Source organism: Austrofundulus limnaeus, unplaced genomic scaffold (genome assembly GCF_001266775.1).
Source record: "Austrofundulus limnaeus strain Quisiro unplaced genomic scaffold, Austrofundulus_limnaeus-1.0 Scaffold3, whole genome shotgun sequence".
Lineage (NCBI taxonomy): Eukaryota > Metazoa > Chordata > Actinopteri > Cyprinodontiformes > Rivulidae > Austrofundulus > Austrofundulus limnaeus.
In genome coordinates, this window is record NW_013952405.1 from 5,622,336 (window position 1) to 5,638,860 (window position 16,525).

The 16,525-nt window shown below is 41.4% G+C and overlaps 1 protein-coding gene across 2 annotated transcripts; it reads right to left on the reverse strand.

The window, feature by feature from the left end:
- Positions 1-1,324: 1,324 nt before the first annotated feature.
- c1ql4a (complement component 1, q subcomponent-like 4) lies at positions 1,325-11,330 on the reverse strand. Of its 2 annotated transcripts, none has more exons than XM_014019121.1 (3): positions 11,006-11,330; positions 9,647-10,758; positions 1,325-2,490 (listed from the first exon to the last, which is right to left on the reverse strand). In XM_014019121.1, the coding sequence occupies exons 2-3, from the start codon at positions 10,055-10,057 to the stop codon at positions 2,311-2,313; spliced, it is 591 nt and encodes a 196-aa protein (XP_013874575.1). In that variant the 5' UTR covers positions 10,058-10,758; positions 11,006-11,330; the 3' UTR covers positions 1,325-2,310. The 2 variants fall into 2 exon arrangements, with proteins under 2 accessions (XP_013874575.1, XP_013874568.1); XM_014019114.1 differs by having other exon boundaries at positions 9,512-10,758.
- Positions 11,331-16,525: the final 5,195 nt, after the last annotated feature.

The following is a 16,525-nucleotide window of genomic DNA, read 5'->3' on the forward strand; positions in this document are numbered from 1 at the left end:
TGTGTGTGTGTGTGTGTGTGTGTGTGTGTGTGTGTGTGTGTGTGTGTGTGTGTGTGTGGTCGATAGAAGTCAAGGCTATTGATTATTTTAATCCTCCTATTTGTGAGTCTGTGATCCTCGTGGCTCTGCATTCGACAGGGGAATCACTAATGGGCCTCGGCACAGCCCGTCTCAGACCTCTCCCCGTCCAATTAACTTTCAGCTGGAGTCTGCCAGAAGAGCGAGCTGTGGGCTGGGGCCCCAGCACGGTGCAGCTTCATCCCTCCTTTTCTGCTCAGAAGCAACAGATTCACCAAATCCTTTACTTCTGCGATGACATCAGCTCCCTTTTCTAATTAGGTACTGTTTTAGTCAAGAATGCAAGTCATACTCAAGATTCCTTTTATTTTTTACCATGAGGAGTACATGCGACTGGTTCAGAGATAATACTTGATTTGTTTGTGAACTTGAGGTACTAAACTGGCTCATTTTGACAATTTTAATTTAGCTCAATCGTTTTATGAGTGTTAGGATTATGAATCGTAAGTGTTGCAGATATGATTCACTTACARCTCATCAAAAAATCTTATTCAAGCAATTTATAAACAAATTGTTACCAACGAAAGGTGAGGAAAAAACAGTTTCAGTGTATTAATTCTATTTGTGCTCCTTGTAAATGTAAAACAACGTCYGTTAGTTGATGTTTATCTCTGCCTCATAAATATTTAGGGGCATATTTTTTGGTGAGAATATAGTCTGCAAATTATTTCAGTAATTGCTATTTTTAACCCTATTCAAATATGATACAAGCATTTTAATTCAAACATTATTTGAGCTGATTCACACACAAARAAAAAACACACAATGAGGTTAAGTGTGTATGTTCAGAGTGAGGGGACCAACGTGAAGTCTARAATCAATATAAAAACATTAAACAATGCTAATAATATTTAGGAATTTTCATAAAATAGCTTTCATCATGTTAGCCATACTTATCCTGGCATTATCTATAAAATTATTTTATGCCATTTAAAACACACATATTACTTGTTTTTGGTGAATCCAGATTGTTTTGTACCTCAGCTCTGTGTTGCTGTAGTAATTTTTGTATCACACTGTGTCTTAAGATGTATTGAAAATCAATTTTGCAGCAGCCTATGCTGCGGTCACTTCGATCCCTGCTGTAAGTTCATGTAACCGTACCATATATCCAATTCACGAGTCCGTCCGAGTGGTCATTTCAAATAAAACCCAACATGTCGTCTGTTTTAGGACCGCCGAGTGCTTCTATTCCGCTCTGACCTTGAAATGTGGAAACCCTTTGCAAAAAAGCAGACAAAGTGACAAAAGTTGATGTGGATGTTTTAATAGTAATTGGTCACTCAACCTCTTAGATATACCAGRTAGTTGGTGTGAAAGTTAGTAAGTTTACACATAATGATATTTTAACAGGGTTTCTTTAAAAATAAAGTAGACAGGGCATTTTAAAGGAAAGTGTCTGACTTTATATACAACACTGAATGAAAGTAAAACACATAAACCTGACTTTTACTCTATTATCTGACATATTTACATATTCATCATCCACACACTCGCACAGTTTTGTTATCAATTTTGCTTTTGGCAGTTAAAACACAATTACACACAGWTTCACACTGGAAAATATGTTTGGAGTGTTGTCTTTTCATCAGTTTTGTTCAACATGTGAGCATAAAAAACAAATAAAATAAGTGTTTATTTCAGTTTTGTTTCGCTATAGATTGGATCACAACAAAGTATTAATTCATCACAATTAGTCGTATTTATTTAAAATTTCTTTGCACTAATGTTTTTCTGTATTTAGGTGTAAAACAGGCAGAATGTTCAATTAGAGAGATTTAGAATGTGTGGACAAAAAGAATCGACACTTTTATTGCATTACAATGATCAAACTGGGTGTCTTTGTTATATTTTTAATTCTCACAAATGTCAGGTAATACAGAATTCATTATAATGTTCGAGATATTTCAGAGACTCAGTGTGTAATAGTTATTTGCATCTMTAGTGGCTACATATTCTGGGATTCATGTTTGCACACAAAAAGGTGCCATTTGCAGATTYCATTCAGATAATTTGGTATATGTCTTATTTTATCTCAATCCTTTTGAATAATTTTTATCTCTATGCAGATATGTATGTGTGTGTGTGTTTGCTGGAATGCATGCATGTGTGTCCATTACTTTCATGTGCAATAATTTGCATACTGTACACATCTGTTGTGTCACTTTGTATGTTGTTTTTCCTCCTGCCTCTCCCTCTCTCTCTCTCTCTCTCTCTCTCTGTAAATTGATTTCAGTCCGGGTAAATGAGGAAGCCAGAGAAGGTGCTGTACTTGTTCTGGTTTCCTCCGTGGACCTTCCCTCCGTCCAGCTGCACACACACCTCATCGCCTACATCCAAATGCAGGATCACGCTGTTGGAGGCGTAGTCGTAATTCTGATCGGCGTCCTGAGCGATGGCGCTTGCTCTCACCTGTTAGAGGACACGTGCATTCACAATTAGGAYGAAATTACACACTTGGAGCTGTTAAAAARGCAGACAAAAAAACTCACTTTTTATCATTTYTCTTTTATAGTCTGGCTTAAAACCAATTATATCAGGCTTCAGATGAGACACCCTTGACATCACATGCGTAACAGACACTTAAAGTGATGGATATGATGGCCTCTGACCCCATAGATCAGCGCAACCACTCGATCACTCATTGATCAGATGGGGATGGTTAAAGACTTGAGGATGGAGGTCTGAATGGGTAGTAGAGATAAGCTTGCTCACTGGGGACAACAGGTTGTCTATCGGGAAACAGATTCAGCCGATAAACAACATCACTATCCACGTCAACGATTGACCTGTTGCTTATGATGCGTATAGCCACTCGATATGCATGACATCGAGTGGCTACGTCGTGGGGTAGACAGGTTCACATTTGCATTCTTTGTGTGTTTGGTCTTATTGACCCAAAAGCAGTGGATCTTTGCTTGTTTGTTAACAYGTTTAATTGGGTTTACTCGGTGTGGATATCTTCAGATCTGCAAAGTTTCTGTTTTTACAAGAAACAGGATTTGTCACATCTCTGCTTTTTGYGGATGATGTGGTCCTATTGGCTTCATCAGAACGTGATCTCCGGCTCTCACTGGAGCGGTTCGCAGCTGAATGTGAAGCGGCCGGGATGAGGATCAGTGCCTCCAAATCCAAGACCATGGTCTTGAGCCAGAAACCGGTAGCGTGCCGCCTCCCGGTTGATCCCCAAGTGGAGGAGTTTAAGTATCTCGGAGTCTTGTTCACGAATGAGAGAAGAATGGAGCGGGAGATCAACAGGCGGATTGGTGCTGCATCTGCAGTGATGCGGGCGCTGTACCGGTCTGTCGTGGTGAAGTGGGAGCTGAGCCAGAAGGCAAAGCTCTTGGTTTACCGGTCGGTCTACGTTCCTACCCTCATTTATGGTCACGAACTTCAGGTAGTGACGGAAAGAACGAGATCGTGGATACAAGCGGCCGAAATGAGTTTCCTCCGCAGGGTGGCAGGRCTCTCCCTTAGAGATAGGRTGAGAAGCTCGGTCATTCGGGAGGGACTCAGAGTAGAGCCGCTGCTCCTCCACATCGAGAGGAGCCAGTTGAGGTGGCTCGGGTATCTGGTTAGGATGCCTCCTGGACGCCTCCCTGGTGAGGTGTTCTGGGCACGTCCCACTGGGAGGAGGCCCAGAGGAAGWCCCAGGACACGCTGGAGGGACTATGTYTCTCAGATGGCCTGGGAACACCTTGGGATTCCCMCRGAKGAGCTGGCCCAAGTGGCTGAGGAGAGGGAAGTCTGGGTCTCTCTGCTTAGGCTGCTGCCCCTGYGACCTGACCCCAGATAAGCGGCAGAAAACGGATGGACGGACAGAGGATTTGTCCATATATAGTCGTTAAAAAAACATGTCAAACTTTTGACATTGCTGCTAAAAATATGAAAATCTTGTTTTGTTTTTTWWTTWWTTWWTTKTTGTATGGACTAATCTAATRCCTCAAATACTTAAAGAAAAAAACATAAATAGGATGTATCAATAATTGTGGTGTAGCAGCTCCAATCATCAGACGTATGTCAGCAGTCAGTGGCCTTGTGTCTGGCTTTGTGTCCATCCATGCTGGGAGCACTCAATCTATGTCAGCACCCAGACAAGCGACGCACATCTCCATGACAGCCACAGAATATGATCTGCAATTCAACCACCATCATGTCACTCCCATCACTGGGACCCCTTTTCTCCCCAAYGAGCACACATCAATTTGAAAATAGTCAGTCACCGAGCGGCAGAGCCTGAATTACTGTAACTACAAAAAATAAATATATTTGTGTTCCTTTCCCGCTCCRCCAATCCATTTTGTCCTTGTCTAGACGCATGGCTCACCATTTATCAGTCCTGAACTTGTGTTTTTATTGCCCGAGCATAATCTGTGGGTGTCGTGAAATAAAATGCAGCAGGATCCTGTCCATTTTGAACCCGACTGATTAAGGGAGCGGAGAAGTAAATCTGACAGCTCAACAGTAACACAGTAAAAAACCAACTACAGCTGCTGCTACACCAGACGGATGATTTGTGTCCAGMTTTTTAAAAAATTCATTCAACACTTYATTAAAAKGAGTTWATCAAAAATGCAGATTAATSCAGTTCTCMGATTTAAAGGGATWCTTCAGATCTTTTGAAATGACATTGAACAGTTATCATCTTGCCAGTTTGAACAACTCTGATCTAAGCAGAGCCAAGACTGAAGTGTGCTGTCTCAAAACATCACATTATTTTACACACTTGGTATAAAATATCTATGGTTATTTATACAAACGTTTTGGGTAGTTTGCACAACTAGCAACAGCAGAAGCAGGAATAGAGAAACCAAGKAATGSAAAACTGACAGCAATGTAAAGATTGAATGGTTCCCAAACTTTTCGCTGTTTGACCCACAAAGTAATAGCAACACAAACTATTTTTTGGTGATAAACACAGATCAAACAGTTAACAATATTCATTTTGCTAGTTTTGTCCATTTTCAAGTACACTAAGACAAAAAATTGTTAGTAGCCATTTTAAATGTYAATAATTCTGAAAATCTTTTCAAGACCCCACCTTGATGTTTCAGGACCTATGGGGCGTCGACCCCAACTTTGGGAACCACAGTTTTAGAAGAACCACCGTGAAGTTGTTTTAAGATGGCCCCCATGACCCTGAAAGGAATAAGTGGGTATAGATAATGGATGGAAGAAATCCTATTGGATTTTGACCCCACTCAGACTAGCTGTTAGCTCATCGGTGTCCAGCTTTGAGTAGGAAGAGGGATGCTTTCTGTTTCCAGCCCATCATAAGGAAACACCAGAGAACAAACAACCACAAACGCTCTAACTTGACCAAGTTTGTACAGTTTCACATGAAAGGTTTTGGACTTCTGGAGAAAACTGTAATAGAAATGTTATACTAAAAGTCCTCACAGAAAAGTAGTCTATAGCTGACTTAAAACCTTTTGTTTTTCTTTTTAGTCAGCAGCATATTTCACATTTACAAAATGTATGAAATGAGTACTTCACAAAAAATGTTGTTTCGTCATTTTTAACTTTTAGCTCCCAGAAGACCATCTCCCAAAGAAACACCACGGGAGCCATCTGTAAAGGTTATATTGTTCTGCTTGACATGAAGTAGTGACAGTCAGAATCACATTTGCATCTTTGGCTGCTTTTGACATTGATGCTGTTGTTGTGACTTTTTATCGACAGCAGGCGCCTGTCATCCCGCTCATTATTTTGACCAAACTGGAAGGAAATGTGGGAATACCCTCACCCCCTCAACCCTGTCAGACATCAATGACCTTAGCAGCACTTTGCAAAAATAACATCAAATATGAAGCATATTAGTTCGGATTTGATGAATGAAATGTTGGTTTAGCCGATGTTCCCGGGGTTGAAAGATTAATGTTAGCCATTTATTAATGCAGACACYAGACAGGGAGTCACAGGGGAGACGGTGTGGGATTAGGACAGGGAGCCAACAGAGGAGATGGATACGAATAGAGGACAGACTGATCCATGTGAAGCGGGAAGCGTACAACACTGATCCTAAAGCTGGAAGAGCTGTGAGCCATGAGGCGGGGGCCCCCGGGGCTTGCCTGTGGCTATCTCAGTCTTCTGGCTAGTCCCTTTTCCTTTTCTTTATTGGGCCTCCAGTAAACACGCCTAGGAGCAGAGGACCACAGGCAAGGAGAATGAGAGGGAGGAGGTTTTTTTTTTCTACGAGCAGAGTCGCAAAACACTGACAAGGATAGACAAAATAAAGTGAGGGGAAGGGAAAAAGAGGGGTCAGAGAGTTGATGAAGGGGGGCCAGGAGGAACAAACTGATCAAGCGGGGCTATTTTGTGAGACCAAGGGAGATGTGGGGGTGTATGAAGTCTTGTTTTTATCTGTGGTGCTTTGCTCCACTGGTAATAAAACTGACAGGATTCATTCGCTGTGATATACTGACCTCTTAGAGCGGAGACAATAGAAAAGTCGCTGTTAAACTTACCTAAGGGACACCAGTGCATGGCAGGAGGCTTGGGGAAGTGGTGAGGGGTGACGTTGTGGAAATAGAATATTTATTGAATAGGTTTCCCCCCCTCCTCCCCACCCTCTCCGCTGGGAGCCCAGGGATTACACGGCGACAAGCGACTTAGGCACCGAACCGTGTCTGGGATAGCTATTACCTGCCATTCACTATTACAGCATGTGGTCGGTGATACCTGAGGCATATTATCATATTTTATTTACATCCCACATGAACTAAAAATAAATAAATAAATAAAAGACAACATTTGTCCTGTCAGTCCAAAAGTAATTGTGCTAACACTTCTCCTCTCTGAAGCCAATTTTGTTCCCCTTGCAGCCTATCTATGTCTCCTAAGTTAAAACAGGCACAGGTCATTACAGTAGGTGATGACATTTTAACATTGTCGTGTGAATTAACCTGACCTTTAGCTGGGTTATTAAAAGAGACTGTGACAGGTGAAAAAGCAAGTGTGAGAAGAAATGCAAGCCAAGACAGTATCCATTTGTCTCTGTAGCCTTAAAAATATTTGATATAGCTTTATAGGAGTTTAAATGACTGGATGAGCAGTTCATGTGCTTGTTAATGAGGACAACAGGAGTTGTATTACTTCTCTTCATAACTAGAGAAGCATGCCAACTCTATCATACACTGTCTTAATAACATCTGGTGCTAACCTGGAACCTCGAATATTTAATTATTTCAAAGACGTATATCGTTGACAGGACATTAGGAATTGAGTAATTAAACCCGTTTGTTAAAGACAACAAGAAGCATTTATGAATGTTTATTCTCAAGAATATAAATCTGTATTGACTCATTAAGGGTCCTAATGAAGCACGTCCATCTATCACTTTCCAAAGCTGGGCTTAGCTGAGCAGATAACATACATGACGGTTAATAAACTCAACAAGTACAGGATGTTATCATCAGTTAAACCTTCACAAGTCAGTTGCAAATACAAGTCTTGCTCCCTTCAGTCACAAATCCCCTGCAACTCGAGAAATGTTGCACTGCGATGATTTGTGAACATTAGATTAGGGTGTGAGCAATTAGGCTTCACAGRGTGGATGTTTATTAGACATTAGATCCCAACTAACATGACTCTCATCCACGATATGACTAAAAACCCAGGAGTCCAAACAAAACGTCAGTACCACGTTAACAGACAGACATCACTGCACTGATTTATAAGCCGCATCAGTTTAAACTCGTTCGAGTGGCAAAAAGACGAAGTTTTGGAAAAAAAGATTTTTGTCGTCCTCTGTTTCTGCTCGACCTTGATCACACGTCAAGCGTTGATGTGGTGAGTGGGTGTCCATCGGTCATCATGCCTGATCTCTTCCTGGCCTTCAACACCAGCCTCCCAGATGCCTCATCTACCAGCCCACTGTCTCCAGACCTCCATTAAGTCATCTATCGTCCTCGGCCCCACCCATGACCGTCAGCTCGCTTGTCTTGTTCTGCTTTCGCTTTCAGTGTCTTCTGGAGGACATCCCGGCACGTCCCCAATGAGTTTATGTATGTTTCATTCATTCTCACTGACAAATGAGCTGACTCACCAAGGCGGTGTTRAAAATCAACTGCATAAAATTAAAAGGGAGTCAGGCATTTTGTAGCTATTTGTTAAAGAAATTTTTTAAGTTTGAGCACCTACGGCGATGATTAAACAGACGTGGTTGAGTCTATGTTCAGGAATGCAACTTATCAAACACAGCACCTGTTAACTAATCCCCAGCTGCTGACCGGCCTCAGGCGGAGTACCCGTCTGCCTCGGGGCTTTAATAACTCCAAACATGATCAGGCATTCTGCAGGATTTCATTTACACTCCGTTTTCATTCACCAGGAGCTCTGCTTGGGCAGATCTCTGTAAAGTGGGTGCTCTGTTTAACTGAAGCAGTTAAAGGAGCCACCTGACGGGTGTCAGATGGACCTGGGCGAGGTTGGATAATTGAGCTGAGTGAAAAGATAATTAATGGAGAATCAATGAACAAGCTGGGATGAGGGATAGGAGAGGAAGGTATATGGCGGGTGTTCAGGGGGATCTAATCTAAGACGGATGAATTATTTAGCAGGCTAAAATGACTGGAATGACAATACGGCACATTAGGTGGGCAGCCTTAAACACATATTCACCTTTGTGATCTATTAAAAACACAGAAATTAGGAAAGGGGAAMTTATTTCAGATCCCAAAAGATTAGTTCTGATCAAATTTTATGAGTGTGAATCGTCCTTGGTCTGAGCAGAAAATTTTTGCACTCGGAGTCCTTGATGAATGAATGAAGGTAAAAATGAAGTTGAAGATTTTTTTCCCCAAGATTTAGACTCCTCTGATAAAAATCCCTGTGATATATCCCACCTCTCCGCTCCTCTTCCCTCCTAGCAGCCCCCTCTATCATTAATTAGTGTCTGGGGAATGAGGCAGTGGATGAGTGGACTGTCAATATTAAATTCATTATTTCTTTAGCTGAGGTGCAAACTGGCTCGTCCACATTCTGACAGACATTTCTCCCGTGCTCTTTTGCACTTCTGTTTAGGTGATAATCAAGCTCTGTGTGTGATACTTACTAATTAGGCTGTTCTTTTCGGTGCGGCACCACCCGCATTCTGCCACTTGTCATTTAGCCAAAGCATGTGTGGGAATGTAAATATCCGTGGCTGAAATACTGGGCTGTATAGTGTGAATCCGCCTTAATGAGGAGAAGGATTGCCTTTTCATTCTTTGGTTGCCAACCTTCTAAGTGGAATGTGCTCTGAATCTGAAGAGCTCAATGTTGCAGAGGTGAATATGAGTTTATGGCAAGACACATCAACAATCAGGAAAAAATAAATAAATAAATAAAAATCTGTTGCATGGGCATGTGTAGCATTTCCAATCCAGACACACCCTGTGTTCCGCTCACACTCCCTCACACACACACACACACACACACACACTTTACTAACCAGTCCATTCTTCCTCAGGTCTGCCCACATGCTAGTCCCATCACCACCTCTCATTAGAACATGGTAGGTGAAAAAATAGATGCCAGGCAGGGGGCAGGTGAACTTGCCAGTGCTGGGCTCGTAGTAGTTACCTACATTGGTCACCACATCATCAAATTTCAGTATTTCATTGCCCTCGTGCTGCTTGCGGAGCCCTGCATAGAACGCAATTTTGGGAGTGTAGATTGCAGGAGAATAGCCTCCAGGGCCTGGTCCGGGTGGCCCCTGTGGCCCAGCTTTGCCTGGCTCTCCAGGGGGTCCCCGCTCTCCTGGAGGGCCAGGGATCCCCGGAGGCCCCCTTAGTCCGGGCTTCATCCTCTTTCCAGTGTAATCCTGGGGAGGTGGGGACACGCCTGTCAGCTCTTGACCTGGCTGTGAAGTAGAGTAAGGGTCACACACCATCCTGCAGCTTCCAAGCATCTCGTAATGGCTCCCCGCGCTTCCACTGGTGCCCCCTTTGGTCGTGTGGACCAGCAGCGGAATGGCCACCAACAAAATTAGGACCATGGCCACACCTACAGCGGCCACTATAACACGTTTCCTGCGGCTGAGCCGTGAAGCGGCCAGCGCGAGGAAGTCCTCTTCCCCCTTAGCTGGWATAGTGCCGGCCAGGATGGAGCCTTTCTGAGAACCAGCTTGAAATGAAAAGGTGAGAAAGGAGAAGAAAAAAAGTGTGTGTGGGGGGGGATGAGGGGGTCAGAGGAAATCGGTACGTTGTTTGGTCGAGTATAAGTGAAGAATCAAAATGGTAGCAAGGAAACAACAGGAGAAGAAAATCCAAGAACAATTAAAAAAGAAAAATTCTCCAAGACTCGCAACAAGGGTCTGGGTGTTTTAAAGTTGATTCACAAAAACATATTTGTCTTGATGTAAATGTTGGAATCAAACAAAAATTGAAACCAACAAAAGAATAGTTTGTTCCAAATTAAACTTAAAGAATAGAGTGTTGAAATATTCTTTGTTGTGCTGGAAAAAAAGACAATTCATTTGTTTTAATGTCTCTTAAAGCCCAACTTAAAAGCGCAGGAACATTTCACATGGATGTCTAATGCCATGATGACAGGGATAGGAAAAGTTCCTCATAGATTTAGTTTTCTTCTGGTGATCATCTGAGAACACCTCACTGTTTTCTGTCCTCGTTTATCAGGAATTCAACAAATTTCCCCAACTTGTTTCCCAAATGATTCCTCCTCTGTCTCTATTTGGACCTGAGGAAAGATGGGGAAAAAAGAAGGATGATTGTATTGTACTTGCAGATCTTCACAATTTAACTGTAACAAAATGCTTTGAATCACATTTCTTTAAAATAAAATTACAGCACAAAATAAAATTTTATTAGAGATAATTTTAACTGTTTTATAGCTTTCAGTTTTTGTATTTTTTAATTCTATACAAGCAATTTTTATTTTTATTTTTTGTCAAACAAAACAGGCAAGGAAACATTAAAAAACTTACCTTGCGTGTGTCTAATCCAAAAGRAATCCAATCTTTGCACGTTAGTTTCCACTTTGTCTCTCTAAAGTGCTCAGAACCGCCGGAGTGCCAATTTGGAGACGCAGCCGAACGCGCACGAGCTTCCAGGAAAGTAATGCGACTTTCTTAACAGGCGGGTAATTCCTTTCCTTTCTTTTTTAGAGATGGAAACTCTTTGACTTCTGGTCGAGTTAATTCCAGAAACAAAAAAACTCAAAAACTACTTTTTTTTTCTTTCCTTTTTGATGCGGTTCCAGATGAGGAGCGCGCGGCGGTGTGGCGCTGCGCTCTGTGTCTGCGTTCCGAAGCGTTTGGTCCACATCAGTCCCAGTCTGCACCTGTTAGATCTCTCCTCCTCCCCACCCCCTCCCCCTSCCCTTGCCTCTCTCTCTCTCTCTGTAACATCCGCAGCTATGTTTTTTTTCCCTTTTATTCCCCCACGATTATACTTTGGATTTACAAAATAACTCCCATCTACCCCATCAGGTTTGTTTGATGCAGTTTGTATGTGATGCTTGTTATTTAGGTCATCATTTTCATTTCTCTGTAAACCAAAGGCGACAAACTAATTGCGCTGATTCCTCCTGTCTGTGCTGGGAGAAGGCCATTCACCTGTTGTTAGTAGCAAACTCTCTGCATGCAAAATGTTTGATACTGTGCTGCAAAACGAAGGCGGATGTTTTCATCTTCTCCATGTCAGAAAAAGGGAGGACATGGGGGGGATAGGGAGGTGAGGGCTTGGGGGGGGGGGGGGGGGTCTTTGACTGAGTTAAAGCTGCCTTGGTGTGATGTGTGAGGAATGGAGAGGAGAGGCTAAATGGTCCCCAGATCATTGTCTGTGTTTGTGACTCTCGCATCCCACAGCTATACAGCCTCATTAGTGAGACACCCTGCCCCAGACATTGTGCTGCTCTTTTTCTCCTTTACCTAAAAGAAAAACCTTACACACACACACATACACACACATACACACACATCCAGCGTCTGCAAACACGGGGAGAAATAAACATGCATGCGACCAGACGCACACAGGCAAAGAGTTTCCACCCCATTATTTGTTGAAGGCCGTGTTTTAGTGTCACGTGTGTCATTTCTAATTCTTACCATTTCACAGCAACATTTTAAAACTATGTTTTGTTCTTAGGTAAAACCTAACTCACACAAGACGCGGATTTATGTTTTAACTTTTAGGTGTGCCTCAATAACAAAATCTCTTTTCACTGGGATTTTAAGATTTTTTTTTGTATAAGCTGAAACAAAAGTTCAGATCTTAAAGTGAGTGTCTGTTAAAATGTGTTATGAACAATGCTGTCTGCTGTAGATCTTTACACAACATTAGTTGGAAAAATATATATATTTCTGACCAGACTGAGGAGCTAACAGTGAGTCAAAGCAAGGCCACTATCAAGGTGTATTGATCTTAAAACAACTCTAATTTAGTTTATACAAAAGCAATTTTAAATACCTTTATGCCATATTAGTTTCACTTTATGAAAGTATACATATATTCTTATGGTTATTTGTAAAAGCATATGTAGCAACAATAGGCACTAATATGTTTTCTGTCATAACAATAAAATTGATTAAAAAAATTATAGGTTTATAAAGTAATATTTGCATAACTGCTTTAAAGTAGCCAGTAGCTTATTGATTTGGTTAACAAAATGATGACTTGTTTGAAACAAGCTTTTAGGTCATTATTTCTCAAAAGCTGTGTATTTTAAATCCATAAAATACACCAAAAACCACTTTTTAAATTTCTTTTTTAAACGCATGTGTTAGAATCTGTTCTTTTTTCACCCAAAATTCAGACAGGAGGTGCAAACACAGCAGAAAGTTTTCATTTTTAATAACTTTTGGTCTGGTGTCAACTGAGCTTAAAATACAGTATAATAAACGACTTTACAAAAAAAAAACATTTTGGCACACGAGACTTGAATGTATCACAAAAATCAGACAGAGATATCAGTTCACTTACAAAAAGAAATTAAGAGTCTGCATTGACTCTTACAACTAGATTTAGACAATAATCAATAAGGAGGATGAAAAAGGAGACATCTGCAGACGCAATCATGGCTGGAAAAACGCAGCAGCAAAGCTAACTTTCCCAGAGAAATTTCTGACCCTGCTTTAAATTATTGTAGGTCATATTTAGTCGTGAAAGTGCTGAATCCCATAATGACCACCGATTCAATCTCACAGTCAAAGATTTTCTTTGATCATGAGCAACACATAGTTGATGACTTTTAATGTTTTAATTGTAACAGGATGCATCAGCATCCATATATTAACCTAAAGGTTTTGTAAAAGCATTGCTTACGTCGCTTATGTTGGTTTTACCTTATTGTCAAATGTCAGTTCATTCTCAGCATTTTCTGCTCCTTACTGATCATGTCATCATGGTCAAAGTTTACATTATTATGATTATTGTGTTATCTGTCTGCCAGGCACAATCCCATGGTAGCATGATAAGAAACCTCCATACGGTATGAATCCCTTTTCATCAACCACCACCGCAGTCTTTCCTCTGTTTTCACAACCGCTACTCAGATAAYGTAGGGATCACCCACCCTCATCCAACCAGACAGAAGCAAGTAGATAATAYACACTTTTTTGAGATGGTTACTCAAAGATGGGTTGGATTAAGGAGAAAAACAACGAGGTGGAGAAAGTTTTGCAGCAGTGTCAGTCCCTGTTTGCAGGGTAGTCAGTTTCTCCCACTAAGACAGTACACAGAAGTCCTGAGCAGCACAGGGCAGATAATCATTGCCACCACTCAGAGCCAATACACCCAGGATTGGATTTTTAGAGCCTGTTAAAATATTACTGAGGTGATTAATATTGAAATATGCGTATGTCTTTCAGCTGTCTGTCTCCCTTTCTCCTCATCCTCGTCTTGATTCGTTCCCTGCTGTACACTAAAATTTCAATATTCTGCATTACGGTGATGAAATGTGTTTTTCTTTCTATTTCAGTGCAGTTGTTTTATCATGTTATCTGCTCTGACTCCAGTGTGACTCACAGAGATTCAGCTGTTGACGTAGCAAAAAGGACGATCAGAGACTCAGCTCTGGCCGTTAGGAGTTGTTAGTTTATTTAAAAATGACCCTGGTGAGTTATTATACACCAAGTATAAATCTTAGTGTTTTGCACACACGTCCGCAAAATTCAGGCTCGACGTTTTCTTTACTCTCTTTTGTATAAACAGGCAYGAGAGGAGCAGACTCTTATTTATGACCACATAACTCAGGGTTTATTTCTCTCCTGCTTCGGCTGCGTGTTTTTGTGAAGTCAAGCCGAGTATTTAGTTTCACAGCAAGTTTTTTTAAACAGCTTCTAAATCAAATCAAATCAAATCAAATCAAAAGAAGGTATCAATAAATGATTGGAGATGATCAGCTGTGTCAGTAATGTTTTACAATTAACATAATATACTGTATTACATGAAGACTTGATCACATCAGTGTTCAGAGCTCAATCCACAGACAGCACCGGTGCTGAAATGAACGAGGACATTTTTTTTWAAAAGCAAGTTGCTAACAAAGGATCACTGTTACTCCCTTGTTAGACTTCCATTCATGTTTTTTACAGCCACTGCTGACAAGATTCCAACCATCAAGCTTAAATTTGAATTAAACTGTTATAAAAATGTTAAAGGGATGTTTGCAGGTGTCAGGTGTTTTGTACCTTTATTATAGTTGAAGAGACTGTTGCCAAATACAGGCAGTCAGTATAAAAGACTTGCTTCACATCCATCCATCCATCCATCCATCCATCCATCCATCCATCCATCCATCCATCCATCCATTGTCTTCCACTTACCCGGGTTCGGGTCGCGGGGGCAGCAGCCAGAGTGACCCAGACTTCCCTCTCCCCAGCCACTTGGGCCAGGTCAACTGGGGGAATCCCAAGGTGTTTCCAAGCCAGCAGAGAAACATAGTCCCTCCAGAATGTCCTGGGTCTTCCTCTGGGTCTCTTCCCAGTGGTACGACTTAGTGGTCTCTCTYTTAGGTGTGCCTCAAAGCTCTGTTTTAGGACCTACTTACTTTTCAATTTACAATGAAAATGTTGAACAGATTGTTACATCTTTCTGCTTATGACAAAGTTGTTTATTGTTGTCCTATACTCTGCCACCTTGAAATTAATTCTTTGCCCATCACACCCTGTGGCACAGAGGGCTGCCAGGTGCCCAAGGAGCAGTTGGAGGGTTAAGMGGTTTAAGAAGCTCCAGTAGGGCAAATAAGGCCAAGGTTTTCTCACCCATATTTTATTTGCCAGTCTGAGGATTTGAACCATCTTCCCAATCAAAGGCTAATAAGGATGAAATAAAAAAAGATACAGAAACTATAAAATAAAAGATAAATAAGAAGTTCTAGTTTGTATTTCATTGTTTTCACTCTCTAAAAGGAAAAACTGCATTCCCTCTTGCTTACTTGAGTCTGTTCATTGTATGTTGAGTACAGACTTTTAAGCAGAGTATACATGGGTTGTGTCTGTGTCCACATCCTGGTGCCAGGCTGTTCTATTAAACTCTGATTATGGGGCCTGATGCAGAATGACAGCGTGCAGATTGAGTTGCACAGCCACTCTAATTCTCTCTATTAATAATAACCCTCCACACTGCTGTCCTGAACCACATTTATTAATCACAATTTGTCATCTGTCCGATGCTTCACCATCTCCTTCTCCCTTTCTCTCACCCTTCCTAAGTTTTTTTTTCGTTCTCCTCCTCCACAAGCTCCGTTTGCCTTCAGTCCAGAGACATGGTCCAGCATACAGAGAGAAGACGTTCTCACTCTCCTCTCTARCACGCGCTCTCCCACTCACTTCACCTGGAAGGAGTCGGATTAATCAAAAGCTCTCCAGCTTTAATTGGCCAAAATAACCGTTAATGACTCMGATTGTTTGAACTGTTTTTTGGTAACAACCTGATTTTATAATAAATGGCTCTGAAGCAAACCCATATCTGCTATAACAGGATAGCTGGGATGCAAACCTTCTCCAGTGTAATGCATCATTATAGGCATGCTCCAGCATTCACTGAGGGAGCGCTCGGTGGCCTTTTGGAACACATTGATTCCTTCCACTATTAATCCAAGCCATCTGGAATTTCTATGAACACAAACGCTGGCATTTAATCAATGTGCATGCTGGGATATGCACGATGTATCATTGCATTTGTGAGAAAATATCCTCATGGCCAAAGCAGCATTTCTGCTTATGTCCCATCCAAGTGACCTTCGACACCGCTAAAAAAGATGATTTATGAGTCAGCTTGATCTTGCTCTGCAGGTCCAACTTTGCATTCCACGTTACTGCTCATTACATTGTATCCCTCCACCCCACCCCCGACAATAGCAGTGACGTTTTTGGTTTTGTCTGTGTGTATGACCAAACAACTCCTGAACCTAATGGATTTGGATGAAACTTTCTTAAAATAATTATTAGGTGTACATCTACAATTGAATAACTTTTAGACTCAACCCAATTCTAAATGGCTGC

Bases quoted from the DNA above. Each gene is read 5' to 3' on its own strand.
- c1ql4a (XM_014019114.1), bottom strand. From the start codon at position 10,057: ATGGTCCTAATTTTGTTGGTGGCCATTCCGCTGCTGGTCCACACGACC. The intron at 2,491-9,511 runs GTTAGTAAAGTG...GTCCTCTAACAG, and splicing joins ACCTGAGGAAGAATGGACTG to GTGAGAGCAAGCGCCATCGC.